We start from the raw sequence: 15,499 nt of genomic DNA on the forward strand, positions 1-15,499 counted from the left end.
CCCTTCCAAGCACTGACTATCACTATCCAAATGAAACACTCACTATCCAGATACTTCGTTCAGTTTTCTTGCCAGAGTGAAAAAATAAAATTATTTAATCCCCCGAGTGGGATTCAAATTTCAAAACTACAACCAGCACTTTACATTTCAAACTTTTGGAATTTTCTACTAAGTTTTTTTTAAGTTTAATTATGCTGAAAAGGACTTGTACATCTTTCTCCCTTCTTTACTATAAAAGTCTTCTTCCAGAGCTTACAAAGTTCTTAAATATATGGCATTAGTGAAATAGAATTGAAATATATCTTTTTCATTGCAACTAGCAGTTTTGAATTTAATTTATATAGGTTTTTGTTGGCCACTCGTAAAACGAGTACATTTTATGTTTGTACACTTACTTTTACAACGTAATGTAATGGTCTATATATTAAGACATCAACTATATAAAATGTCTGGTTCGTAATATTTTTGATTTCATGCAATAAAATTTTCTATGTTGCTTGTAATAAAAATATATGTATATCTTTCTATTTAAAGGTATATAAGCGGCAGAGTGAATCTAGGAGCCTAATTTTAACATATTCCGTTTTACAGTCTCCGTCGAATTTTACAGGCAGTGTGTATTGAGTGGCGGAACTCATTGCCGCGCGCTACCTCGCTATGAGAGCGAAGAAATGAAAATATTAAATCTTTCTCAAATAATGATAACGAGGCCAGTCATGGGGCAGAAGTACAAAGTATGCTTCAAAATCGTTTAGCTGTGGATTCAATCCCCATTCGAGGAAAGGAAATATTTATTTAAATTTATATTTTTATTTCGATTTTGTGTGGAGGAATAGCGCGGCGCTGAATTCCGCCACTCAACTCGCAATGCCTCCAGGATTCGGCGGGAAGTTGGGAATGGAGTATCTTAACACAAGGTTCCCTCTGCCTATCTTTCTGTGTGGGATACAGTGTGAAGCTGATTTATTTATTTTAAAACCATATTATAAGCGGCAGAGGGAATCTGGGAGCCTAATTTTAAGATGCTGTATTTCACAGTTTCCGTCGAATTCTACAGGTGTTGCGTGTTGAGTGGCGGAACTCCTGCCGCGCTCTGCCTCGCTACCAGAGCGAAGAAATGAAAATATTAAAATTTTCTCAAATAGTTAATGTTCAAGTTTATATTTTACAATGTTTTTTTTTGTTGAGCTCAGACGAAATAATAAAGAATTTTTTTTTTTATTTTCTATAATATAGACTAAGCTAAATAATATTTGCTTACTTACGAAATATGGTTATAAAAAACAGTATAATATTTACTCAAAATGAGTTTCTTCCGAATTTTCTCTTAAATCATCCTTATATTAGTCCAAGAAATACTTAGCTAGCTAACCACTAGCGCTCTATTAAAAGCTTTAGTTTCTCTTACTGCCTTAATCACCACATTACTCCTTGTTAGCTTCAACTAAAATTAATTAAAATATATTTGTAAAATCTAAAAACTTTAAAATTTCAACAAAATCTGTTCAGTAGTTTTTGCGTGTAAAAGAACAAACATTCATCCTCACAAACTTTTCCATTTATAATAATAACATAAAGAAGGATATATTGATTACCATTTATAGCAATTCTCGTATTAATATTGTAAATTGTAAATACTACGTTATATTAATAGTGATATCGCGTGACAACCTCGACACAGTTTTGATGTAGCATCGCCCATTTTTGATGATACCTACTACAAGTGAATTATTGATTGTATATCTATGGAAGTAGCTTGAAGATGCCCTAACTTGGCATAGCAGGAAGTGTCTTAATGGAAACTCCTGGTTGTGTCTGGCTGGTCAATGAAACCGAGGAAACCTGGGAATCTAGTGTGAAGACAGCCGTCTTCTCTTTCGTTGCTAATCGTATGTCACTGCACAGATAGAACAACATTGTAGACAGAGGGAACCTAATGTTATGACAGTTCGTTCATCATATTTTCATCCAATTTTCAAAGGAATTTGCATTGTATCTTATGGCGGCACTCAACGCCGCGTTCTGTCTTGTTACGAGTAGAGTGAGGATATGAAATAGGAGAGCAGATAAAATATAATTTTGCAAGACATTTATTTTTTTCAAAGATTAAATATAATTTGACAAGGTTTTACTTCCTAAGAGTAAAATGCATAAAATACATACTAGTAACAATATGGCAGTTACCGCGTGCCAACATCTGACGGATTGCGAAATCTACTTCAATTTGTTAGAGTAAATGGAAAACTTTTGAATGAAATTTATTCAGCGAATTGAAAGGTAAATAAAGTTAGTTGTAAATTTTATTTGTATAAAAAATTATTTGTGTTGTTTCTTAGTATTATAGCTATAGTTGCACTCGAAATTAATATTATAATACCAGAGCATTAAAAATAAAAATATTTCCCAGGTAAAACCTACTCCATCATCATGATATTTTTTTAACACTGAGTTCGTCAATAAATCAAAATAAAAACTTCCTCTCTCTCGACCGAATTCTAGAAGCATTGCGTGTTAAGTGGCGGAAATGAAAGTGCCTATGAAATATTTCGTTCCCCAGAATGGGTACCGAACCCACACCTAGCGCTAGTTAGCCTACTTTTGCGCCAGAATGGCTTCTTATAATATTTGACATAAAAAAATATCTCTCAAAGATTTTTCTACTACCTTATAATTACCGCAAAAGAAAAAAATAAAAAATTAGAACAAAGAATGTATTGCAGTCTACCTAAAAATATACAATTCTAGCGAAGAATAAAATTATACCCTCGTTATTTGAATTTTTCACAAGTTAACGAGTTTCCTTATTTTTTACTAGAAAATTAATTAGCCTGGTATTGAAAGCTTGTTAACAATGTTCTTTTTCTTTTTTTATTTTAGTTTAAACAGTATCTTTCTTAAAAAGATACTGTTTAAAGAAAAATTACTGATTCAATTTAAAATCTACAGGAAAGTAACTGCACTGTTAGCCCATAAATTAGTATAGAATATATATACCTATGTTAAATTAGTACCACAATCATTCGATGCCGTTTAAGGAAAAGGGGATACGTCAGATTTGTTCACTATTGTAGAGTTGTATGAAATTTGCCTTTTACAATTATATTTCCTTCTTTCACGCTGTATCACGCACATAGCAGCTACCCTGCTAAACCCTACAGAGGGAAGCTGGAAACCTAGTGTTATGATAGTCCATTCAATAGTCCATTAAGACACTTCTGTTACTGTCTGATGTCTTGAATAAGTTTTAAGCTATGAAAAACATGTTAAAAAGAATAATATAAGAATAATTGAATTATATTAATTAAGTTTAGCATTCTCAATCAAGAATAGTGTTTTGCCTTATACCAAGTTTTCAATTGAGATATCGAATTACACTGGAAAACTTTTTCAACTTAGTTTTAGACTTCACGAGAAATTATTCTAATGATCAAATAATTAAAACAGAGACCAATTGCATTCATAGCAATTGACGAATACTCTTAGTTTTACAAAATACAAAAAATAACAAAATTCAACGTAATTTTTATCTAAATAACACGTATTAATAAAACTCTAACTAAAATTTATTAGACAGCTGTAATGCTTACTGTTGAGTTGTAAAATACTCAACATTTTCCTTCACCGCAGTTAACCTGCGGCATCACGAAAAATTGCCATTAGGCATCTTCAGTCTCTGTGAATACATGTAACTGTTGACTTTATTACCTTTTAAATTATGCAATTTGTTAGCATTTAAATTTATATTGTCTTTCGTTTTTAGAATTCCGTACCTCAAAACAAAAGGGAACCCATAAAGGTTCCTTAAGTTTTGTTTGAGGTAACTTTCTTCAATAAAAAGGTGCCACTCACTACCTGGAGCCACGAGGAAAAGCATTATTTTGTTTATTTATTTTAAGCAAAAAATTATACTATAACGTTATAATTGTGAATTCGATTCCCACTCTAGGCAATTAATTATTTATTTTATTTCCTTATTTTTTTTTCTTTACCAGCATGAAACTATAAAAAATTTAAAATGCAGTGATATACAGGATGGAAGGCAGCGCTTCTTTTATTGAAACTGCATATAAGGTAATATATTTCAAACCCACACTTAAGAAATTAATCAAGGTACCTCAACAGTTTGGACGTAGGATTTTTTTTACATTTCACTATTTTTATCCATACCTGTATTTCGTGTGACGCACACATACGTGTGCGACGTTTCCGATTTGACAGGTAAGTGTGTGCGTGCCTATGTTATACTTTACAAATGGCGTTTTATTTTAAAACGATAATTTTATTGTTTATTTTGTTTGAAAAAATAACTTTTTCATTTTTAGGAATTATTTTTTTTCCGAATTATATTAGGCTTTTATAGAGTAGTTAAAACTGTGGTTTCATTTAAAGTGGTGCTGACAATTCCACCCTGTATAACTAAGGTTAATTTGGTTTATATTTTAGTTTTGTTTATAAAAAATTCATGGACTATTTGAAGTTACGTAGGTAAATTCCAGATGAGCTAACTTACGAACACATTCTAACAGCAAACGATAAAATTTAAAATTTATAGATTGTTGATTTCCCACTGAAGGCTCCATAACGTGGATTTCACGAAAGGCATGTAGAAGTTATGTGAAGATTTTTATTTATTTTGTCGGTTATTTTCAAAATTTTATAGAAGGCTAGGTCAATCAAGGCCAGGCCAGGCTACTAGAACTCCACTGAGTTCTGGAAAATATGAATAAATATAAGCTTCATCATTATTTACTAATAATTTTAGTTGGACGATGAAATATTAATAAAAAACTAAGGACTCTAAACAAGTATCTCTTAAATAATTTATTTTTGTGACATTATACAGTTTATTATATAAACATTGGCTTGTAACTTACTACTTAAAATAAGATAATTCTAAAATCAAATATCATTTTCCTTTTACATTAAGTCAATTTTAATCTCGTTAATATCAGTAAAGATAGCGCACAACTGACGAGAAGCGAGCGACTTATCTTCAAAGCTAAGCAGATTTAACTTGTCAAATACGATTAGCAAATACTGGACAATTAAAGGCTTCTGCAAAAACACTGTACATAATTGCATTATAGCACATAATCAGGTTAAAGTAGAAATATTCTATATAAAGATTATTAATTAGTTTGCTACTAAATTTACGTAGATACTAATGAATGAAACCCGTCTTTCGAGTTCAATTTCAGTTAAATCCGATGGTTGTGGGTTTGATCCCAAGTCGGGGACGTGAATTATTACCTACTAGCGGACGCGCGCAGCTTCGCTTGCGTATTTAGGGGGAATTCTAATATCCCATGAAACATGTGTTCAATGAAATATTTTTAAGAGTCTAAATTTCAAATTTTATAAAAATCGGTGGCGATTTAAAAATTTTTCGATACAAACTTTCAACCCCTTATTTGCACCCTTAGGGGGAGAATTCTAGAAAACGATGAAACACGTATTCAATTAAATACTTTTAAAAATCTAAATTTCAAATTTTATAAAAATCGGTACCGATTTAATTTTTTTTCCATACTAACTTTGAACCCCTATTTCACCCCTTTAGGGTTAAAATTTTTCAAAATCCCTTCTTAGTGGATGTCCAGGTTACGAAAGTAAACTTTTGTCCAAATTTAACGTTTCTACCATCAGCAGTTACGGCTGTGCGTGCGTCTTACCTCAGTCAGTGAGGACAAGTCCTTTTATATATATAGATTAATACGTACTTTATACTTTTTCGTTTCTTCGCTCTAATAACATGGCAAATGCCCGGCGTTAAGCTCCGCCACCCAGCACGAAATGCCTCAAAAAACTCGGCGTAAAGTGGGGGACGGAGTGTTTTAACACCAGGTTCCCTCTGCCTATCCTGCTAAACGTGGGGTACAGCGAGAAGTGGTTGTCAGTGGTTTTCTATAGATTCTCTACAGATTGTCATATATGTCTTTCAAACTGAATTTGCATACAGTCTTGATTAAAGGACCACAAACGTTTTAACTGAGTTACATGTTCTTACTTTGCAGGCTGTTCCTAAGTCATATAATCAAGTATAAATACTTCGGTTTACTTGCTTGGGTTTGCAATTTACATGTAAATCGACGTGGTATCGGCCTAACTCATTTACTGATATTCTAAGTTTTGTAGTACCTACTAAGAAAAATTTTATCTATTTTTATTATTTGCAATTAATTAACAAATATACATAAAAATATCTTGAAATTTACTTTCAAAAGGCGCTTATCTAAAGCATAAAATATGTATTTCAGTATTATTTTATAAAAATTTCATATTTAAATATTAAAGTGGAACGCGACCATTGTAGATTCGATTCCCACTCGTTAAATTGTCTCTTTTTATTTCCTTGTTCTGTTAATAAGATAAAATGTGAAGTTGAATTTCGATAAACTAATACACTAAAATGCTTTACTATTTTTTTAAGCCCTACGCTGTATTCCGCACACTTCAGAATAGGCAGAGGGAACTTAGTGTCAAGACACACCGTTCCCCACTTTCTGTCGAATTCTGGAGGCATGTATTGAGTGGCAGAACTAAACGCCGCGCTTTGTTTCGACACTAGTATAAATTTAAATAAATATTGCATCTCCTCGAGCAGGGATCGAACCCACAACCAGTAGGTTTTACAGTCACACTTTGTGCTCCTTCGTCTCGATTGGCCTCACTTTACTAAATGAAAAACAAAATAAAATTACAAGCAGTGAAGCCAGTTACATATTCTTTTGATATGTTTTACAAGAATATTTTAAGAAAGTGTAAAACGCTTGAAGCGCTCGCTGACTTTGTATTGTTTGTAAAATTGTAAAAGAATTTTTCGTTTCAAGTTTTCACGTTCTGTCAACATTAAAATTTTTCTACTCTTTAGATTATTTTTTCTTTTGACTACTTTTATTATTACCAAAATTGCCGTGATGCAATCTCAATGAGAAAATATGTGAATTTTATTAACACCAACACGTTATTCCTGTGGAGAAAAAAACTTAAATAAAATGAAATATATATCATAGATATTTAAATATTATCATAGGATAATCAAGAATTCCCTTAATAAATAGTTCACATAAATATTTATTTTTTTAATATCATCATCATCATCATTATCATCAGCCTGTCCTCGTCCACTGCTGGACATAGGCCTCTCCAATGGCACGCCACTGTGCTCGATCTTCAGCTCTTCTCATCCAGCCGCTACCCGCCACTTTGCGAATATATATATACTTAAAAGTAATGAAAGTAAATAATATTAAAATATGATTTTTGTTTGTTACAGATCATAAATCAAGATGTCCGTGCCAACAACTGACAGTACTGAGGCCATAACGAATTCTGGCTACGGTAGCAGTGACGAGACGGCCAGCCTTCTCGTCTCAGGACCATCAGTCACTGTCATAGTACCTACAGAGAATAGAAGTGTCAAACCAGTATTGCAAAGGCAGGATTGTACTACACACTTACGACCCCAATTATCTGGTGGCCCAGGTAGCGAAGAGAGCGCTGCTTCAATTAGAATAGAAGATGGTACGACAAGGAGTGTACCAGATATAGAATTACAATGTCGAGAGCCGCCAGATCGACCACAAACCCTGGTATCTCCAATAGCCACTTGTTCTCATCGTGGATCAGTTACATGCCAATTAATTCCACAACCGTACGCGAGGTGTCGCGTATGCGAAAGGAGGCAGTCCACAGCGCCTATATCAGCTTTACAGCTAGCGCGCTCTATGTCGAGGGAAAGCGTTCGTTCCGCTGTACACTACCCGTGTGGGTGTAGTTCACTACACGCTGTAAGCACGTGTCCTGTCATACAGCCACCGGCGTTGCTGCTACCAGCTACAAGTACTAGAATAATCCGCCAGAGTTCTCAACCTGAGTCTAGTGCTTGTGCAGCGCACTGTGTCCACCACAGTCACCATCCTAGCGCCTCCCTACGACAACTGAGGGAACCAGGCGATGGAATCGCTGGAATTGCTGCCGATTCTCTACGTATCAACGGCGGCATGCGACCCTTCAAACAGGTAAGTGCTTCGCTCGCTAGATGGCGCTGTTTTAGGAATAAAAGCTAAAATTGAATATGTAGTTCGGTGGTTCATGTATTTGGTTAATATTTAAACTGGTTCGCTATATGCAAATTCGTTTAGAGGTAACGAAATTTATTTTAATAATTAATACATCAAATTAGGTATTTAGTTTTTATTGAAAATAAAGCATTTATAAATGTATATTATATGTAAAAACATTGCGTCAAAGCTATAACCTCGTTATCTTTTCCTTTTATATTTCCATGAAAACAATTCAATTAATTAAACAAATTGTATGGTAAAATATGAAAAGGAAAAGTAATATTTCCAGCCCGAGGAATGTTGTAATTAAGGATAGCAAAAAGTTAAACGTAGCCCTTGTGAACGCTACACGCAAACGACCAGCACTGCAAAAAAGGCTATCTAATTATATCACTAACTAAATTACAAGAAGAAACAGCTGTATAATTGCTTAAGCGGCTTCATTTAACTACATTTTTTTACAAAATGGTCCATCATCGCTTGTTAAGGATTTCTTTATGCGAGAGAAATTGGCCACTAATTTTGTCTTTTATTGGTTTTAGCAATATACAAAGCAGAATGGAATTTCAATTTAAAAAAATGACGTTATCATTTGTTTGTAAAATAATTGTAATTTGTTTAGAGACTTTCTATTAAAATTAGGTAAGCAATTATCCCTATTACCTGTTAATATTAAGGTGATTTACTTTTAAATTGTTAATAATGTATATAAAAACAGAAGCGTTGTGAAGAAATCCTTATTTAATGTCACGAGATAAATCTTTTTAATTCTGACATACGAGAGTCACGGCAATTTGACTCGCCTTATACACGTAGAAGCGAAATGCATAAATTAACATTACAGAGAATTTTAAGTGTCTCATTCATATATAGACATTATGAATTACTTTCAACATTAGCACTTTACTTTAGAGAACCGCTAAGCAATTCCAGATTTATTTAGGCCGGCGTGTAAGTGCTGTGTAAGGGTCTTGAGAGGTTCCTTTCAAATCAAATCAAATTTGAAATGTTTGATTTGATTTCTGTTTTCAACCTGCAGGGGCTGCTCCTCTGTCCACAAACCCTGTCGCAGACTCGCCGGGCACGACTAAGGCGCGCGTTTACTGAAGCCACAGGAGATACAGTCAACTACGTTAGAACGGTGGGCTCGTAATACTGCATTCTGCACCGCCACCACCGATTGACTGTACAATCTTTCGTAATTCGGAATTTTGAAATTACCCTAAAATATGTAAACCAAAAAAATCTGGACTTAATAATTTTTAAACTAATCTGTATTACATTAGTAATATAGTTAATATTAAAAATAAAACATTAGTATACAAGTTAGAAACTTGCATGAAATACCAATTTAGTTTAATAATATTTTTTAGAAATAGACTTAGCTGTTTTTTATTAAGTTCAAATATCTAGTCAGGTTGTACAGTCAATATTCGGGCAACATTTGTGGATTGATCACAAAATATATTAATTTTATTAGTTGGCGAATGTGACGTTTCCTGTAGCCTCCTTAAATCTCATGATATTTTTACCACAATCCTACTTTAGCACCCAAAAAGCTTCTCATAAACAAAATCATTTCTATATACTCAAATATAGAAGACACATCGCCTAGCAAGTCAGCTTAAATATTCATAATTATGGTTATCTATTCCATGAGTTGAATCGGATATTGTGGTTTCATCATCTTCAAACTTTGCCAAAGGAGGGTTCATCACGCTTTGGGAGCCATCAACTCAAGCAATACACAGCACGTACACTCATTTAGCTGCTCGTATCACAATGGACATGGAGCATTTAATGGCACTTAGATCAATGGTTTGCACTTAGGTTATGAAGTAAAATTAGAAAATGTATATACTGTTGCTATTAGCATTTAATTGATATGTTGGAAATAATATTGTATATGGTATGCAAAAAGTGAAAAGATATATCTATCCTTCACTCCATCAGTCTTTTGAGTTTCACTAATGGATAGAGGTCTCCCCAAATGCGAGTCACTTCTGCGCTCTTTGAATCCAGCGGATTCTCGCTGACTTCTTTAGGTTGTCAGTCCACCTGGATGAAGGCCGGCTTATGCTGCTTTTGCCGAGAAGAAGTCGCCATAGAAAATATCAGCTCACGCTGTATCCCGCATATAGCAGGGTAAGCAGAGGGAAACTAGTGGTAAAACACTCCGATCCCCACTTTCTGCCAAATATTTCGAGGCAATGGATGTTAAGTAGTGGAACTTAAGGCCAAACTTTTGCCTTAGTGCATAAATAAAAATATTACTAAATAATAATTCATTCACCGAGTGATGATCGAACCCACAACCGTCGTTTTGCAGTCAAATCCTTGTGCGCCTGCGCCACGAGTCTCAAAAAATATATAAAAAAATTAAATTGATTTCCAATCTTTTATCATATAATGGCAATGAAACTTGTGGAAATATTAAATTGCAGCTGTCTTTTGTGAACATTCCCAAGGTTTTCTGTGAAAGAATTGGCTCAAAGGGATTTTGGCAAATATATTAATCTCTCAAGTGAGTAAGTAAGGCGGTGAATTATAACATTTCTCAAGATTTATTTTAACTTCCGCAACGTAATAGGGTTAAGTTTGAGAAATATGAACAAATTACATTATTTGTAAGATTACTAACTTATATATACTTTTCTTTTTAGTAACGCATGAATAATACAATTTGTGAAATTTATATTTCAATATTTTTTTAAGCAGAATAACCTGGGAACTTCGTATTATGACTACGTCTCCATTAAGACACTTCCGTTCCCCACTTTCCACTGGGTTCTGTAGTATCACTGTATAACGGCAAAACACAACACCGCGCTTCGTTTCGTTACCAGAGCGAGATAATGAAAATATTAAATATTTCATACTTCCGAGTGGGAATTGAACCCGCTACCTTTACATTCATAGTTCACTATAGTAAAAAAATGAATTTGTTCTGATGTCTTATATGGATTTAAGGCATAAGAGATATGATACGAAAATAGGATCAATATAGCAAAGTAAGTAAGCGTGATATTAGAGATTATTCTGGACTGAAGAACCAAGCAATTCATCATAATCGGTAGAAACAAAGTATTTTTTTCTGGCAGTTATTAGTCATTCATATTCCTTCGATTATTCATCTCCATGTAAATAATATGGAAATTCCGATTTTTGTATGTTTTCATTTATGAAATTTATATTAAAATTTCGTTATTTATTTCAGAAAATATTTTCTATTAAGTCGCCTTTTAGTAGTATTAATATTTTAGGTATTCCCTTTCTATCGATATTCGATTGACCTTTAAATGATCTAAATGCAATCACATACATCATAAATCTTGTTATTATATATGAAATAATTTATTTTTTATAGAAAAATATTTAATTTTGCGTTAAGTATTTCAGTAATTATGTTAAAAACAAACAATGTTAATGAAGGTGTCAAATATCTTTGTGTCTGTTATATCTGCAGATATATAAAAAACCCGTTGTTTTAGTGGATAGTTGAATTATAATATTTATGTTTTGGTCTAACAAATGTTATTTCATAATTTTATAAGGCTATCATTGAGTTTTCTCACAATTAGCAATAATCAAACGTTAAAATAGAATCAAAAACTAATACTATTTTATTGATTTATATATTTATTTATATATAAGTTTGGCAAATATTAAAATAATATATATATTTCAAATTTTTTAGTTGAAAATGTTATCAAAGTTAATGAAATTTAATAACACTGAATTGCTATATCACAGTATGCCTATTTCGAATGTTAAATTTATCGAAGTGTTTTAGGCATCTCTTATAATAAAATGACTGTGAAAGACACTTTACGAATTGAGTGCTGACCCATTTTTACTTTGTATAAGGACATATATTTCTTTCAAATTAAACAAGTGATTCATCGTTCTCGCCTTGCTTATCTTGAATAGTTGCTTACTTTGTAAAGGTTTTCTAAGACATTTGTAATGTCACATAAAATAGATTTAAAAATATCTGTGGTTTCCACTCTCCACTCTCCATTTTCCTTTGAATTCTGGAGGCGCTACGTGTTGAGTGGTGGAAATAAACCGAACCCAGAATCTGTTTCGTTTCGTCGTCCTTTTTTGCCCGTGCATCACGACTAAAGTTTACGGTTTTGGCTGGGATTTCTATATATTTGAAGAATTTTATCTAAAAAGCGAAATTATTTATTTATTTTAGTTATTTCCGTTTGTGAAACGGAATCCTAAATATATTTATTTAAATATAACAACTTATAAATTTCGTCTAATTAAAAAGTCTTTATTTATATCAAAAAGGTATCACGTAAACTTGTTACTGTTTTCTTTCGATACACAAATCCAGGTACCATTGTGGAACTGGTTGTTGAATTGTTATATCATTGTAATTTAGTGAACGATAGATGATCCACGGAGCTATAAAATAGAATTAGTGTAAGTGAACCTTAAATTGAGTAATCACAGAAATGTTTCCGTAACACGCTAATATATACTTAGCTTGGAAATATATACAAACGTACTAAACAAGTGGTTTTCATCATGAATTTATGTCTTTATTAGTGATTTAAGTTTGTGAAGCTTCTTTTTAGCATAGCATTCTTTTTAGGACCTAGTGTGAAAACTCTCCGTTCTCATCAAGGCACTTCTGTTCTTCACTTTCCAATTAATTCTGGAGGCATTACGTGTTGAGTGTTTTGCCATGTCACTCTAGCGATGAAATTAAAATATTAAATATTTTATTTTCTCCAGTGGGAATCGAATCCACAACCTATCGGTTTACAGTCACACGTTAGTGCCTGCGCCATGAAACTTCAAAAGTAAATATAAAAATTATTTTACATACACTTTTATTTGTTAATATTAATATTTTATTTTGAAAACAAAACTATTTTTAGTGGCACGATCGTACAATTTCCTACTTAGAGGGCTCTTATAATATCTCAACATAATTTTATATCTTTCACAGCAAAACCTAAGATAACAACCTAATACCTTAAAAGCTTGGCGTAAGAACAAGCAGCCTGTATATATATATATAGTGAGCAATTTCACAGATTAGTTTACGATAGTATCGCGTAAAATATTCTTCATTCATTACTAAGGCAGCTTTACGTAACATTGTAGGTATAAGAATATTTTTGTGTAAATGATCCTCTTCAGATTCGCAATATTCAGAGAATATATTCTTGCCATAAAACTGGTACTTGGATGTCTGCCCATATCCCATGAAATGGCATCTTTGCTTATGTTGTGTCATTACGATGGAGTGATGCGTCAATTACGTTGCAGGTTTTGCTATCGTTTTTAGATATGAAATAAATACTGATTTGGGTGATAATAATTGATATTTATTTAGAACTGTATATAAAATTAAACGTAGTGGGACTCGAACCCGGGACTGATGGATCTATACAAGTTGAACCAAGCATATAAAAATTTCGACGTAGCTTTGTGAGAACCTATGGCTTAGTGTTCAGAACAACTGCTCGGTTTTCAGGAGGTTCGAGTTCCGCTACCCTCAATTTTTCATACGTTTTCAAAATAAGTATGTTTCTTTCTTTGTAAGTGTGGAATAACAATTCTGGAGATTGTGCTTTGAGTGGCAGAACTTAACGCCGTAATTTACCTCCTCCAGAGCGAAGAAAATGGAAATATTAAACATTTAATTTCCTCAATTAGGAATAATACTGGCTTAAAATGAGTAATTATATTAATTCTTAATTATATAAAACAATACCGTATAAAAGCTTAATCGATAAAATGTATCTCATGGCTTAGCGTTGTTTTTCCATCTCGTAAATTGTGGTTTTCCGCAGTGGAAAAATTCCTTCATAACTCGTATGGTGCACAGTGTAGTAAGTGTGAGTGCACTCTAGAAGAGATGCAATTTTGCGATTGCTTTGAAAAAAGGCTTTATGGGTTTTCATCGACATTTCTATTTACCAACAGATGTGTTTATTCTTTTTTTCATATTTACTATGCGTAAATATTATTTTATAGGGTAAGTTGAAAACTTATATAGATAAATTTACACATAGCGAGGTAAGCAGAGGGAACCTGAGAACTTAGTGATAAAACACTCTGTTCCTATCAAGATACTTTCGTTTTCTACTTTCTGCTGAATTCTGGAGGCATTGCGTGTTGAGTGGTTTCCAGAGCGAGAAAATAAAAATATTAAATATTTCATTCCAATTAATGGGAATCGAACCCACAACTAGTCAACCTGTCAACCTGTCGCGTTTATAGTACCAAGACCTGGTCTCAAAGATTAAATTACAGACAGATATTTTAATAAAGATAAAAGCAATAGCTTTATAATCATAAATAATACATTTTTTTTAAATAATGAAGCTTTGATACCCAGTGTTGTAGTTTGACCTAGTTTTGTTTTAAAGTACTATTAAGTACGATATTGTTTTCAATAGCAGGAAGAAGGAAGGAAACTCCTTAAGAGATATCATTTTAGTAAGTTCGTTGAAAAGATTTTGCGTTGTTATTGCTACGGTAGAGCTTTAGATGAGCTGGAAGCTTTGTATTTCTATATGTCTTTCTTTAATATTTTAACTTAATTATATGAGTTTTTTATATATAACAATTAAAATTTGTTTTCAGCTTTATTCTGTATCCTCTGCGGAGAATATTGTAGGAGGCAGATGAATCGAATTCTGAAGGTAGACCTCATTACCAGAGCAATGAAAATGAAAATATTAAATAAATTAATTAATTTAGGCGTAGTCCTTATAATGATTATTGTTTTTTATAATATAAACCTTTTATGAGTCTAAATTGAAGACAAATTTTTCCTTTATATCAGAATTTCCCAGATTAAGTTACATTTTTCCAAAGGTTGTTCGCAAAAGTTACAGAACGCACACTGAAATTAGGCCTGTAGAGAGGGCGGGCCGCAGTAAATAATATAAATAAATTCACACCTTATCCCAGTGGAGTGGATAGATATTTTTCTTTCATTTTTATTTTACTTTCTTGAATTTTAGACCAATTGTGACAAAAAAGAATGTTTTATTGGCACTAAGAAAGTAAATTATATTATACATTTTAAAGTAAATTATTATTATATAATTACGGAGCGGTGTGTCTCAACACTAGGTTCCCTCTGCCTCTGAAGTTGAAAGAAATAAATAAATATAAAATGAAATCTGCCAATAATTAATTCATTTATTAACAGTTTTATTTAAGCTGTTTCAACGAAATATTGGTGGTTATTTCACCATTATGGCGCCGTTCCAACCGGTCAGCCATAGCCGGCCTTACTTTAACTTGTCAAATAAATTACTAGATTGGCGCGGAACAATACGTTCCGTACACTCCTTCCCCTTTTATTATTCTCATGTGTCAAATATGTCGTTTGGAATTTAAAGTAATTGGTAATTAGCCAATATATAATTTGTTTTAATGATTTTCTTAGGTAAATT

At 32.7% G+C, this 15,499-nt stretch overlaps 1 protein-coding gene across 9 annotated transcripts in view; it reads left to right on the plus strand.

Annotated features, from left to right (window-relative positions):
* Positions 1–15,499, plus strand: part of SK (small conductance calcium-activated potassium channel) — a 187,120-nt gene that overhangs the window by 65,161 nt on the left and 106,460 nt on the right. For 6 of the 9 annotated variants that reach the window (XM_085208287.1, XM_085208290.1, XM_085208286.1 and 3 more), the window contains exons 2-3: positions 7,277–8,021; positions 9,106–9,207. In XM_085208287.1, coding sequence (XP_085064413.1) covers positions 7,290–8,021; positions 9,106–9,207 — 834 coding nt within the window. In that variant the 5' untranslated portion in view covers positions 7,277–7,289. The remainder of the gene's footprint in view (positions 1–7,276; positions 8,022–9,105; positions 9,208–15,499) is intronic. The other 3 variants (XM_085208293.1, XM_085208292.1, XM_085208291.1) reach the window with 1 other exon arrangement.

The sequence above is a fragment of the Heliconius melpomene genome, chromosome 4 (assembly GCF_056956725.1).
Source record: "Heliconius melpomene rosina isolate 202511_hmr_F chromosome 4, ASM5695672v1, whole genome shotgun sequence".
NCBI classification, from domain to species: Eukaryota; Metazoa; Arthropoda; class Insecta; order Lepidoptera; family Nymphalidae; genus Heliconius; species Heliconius melpomene.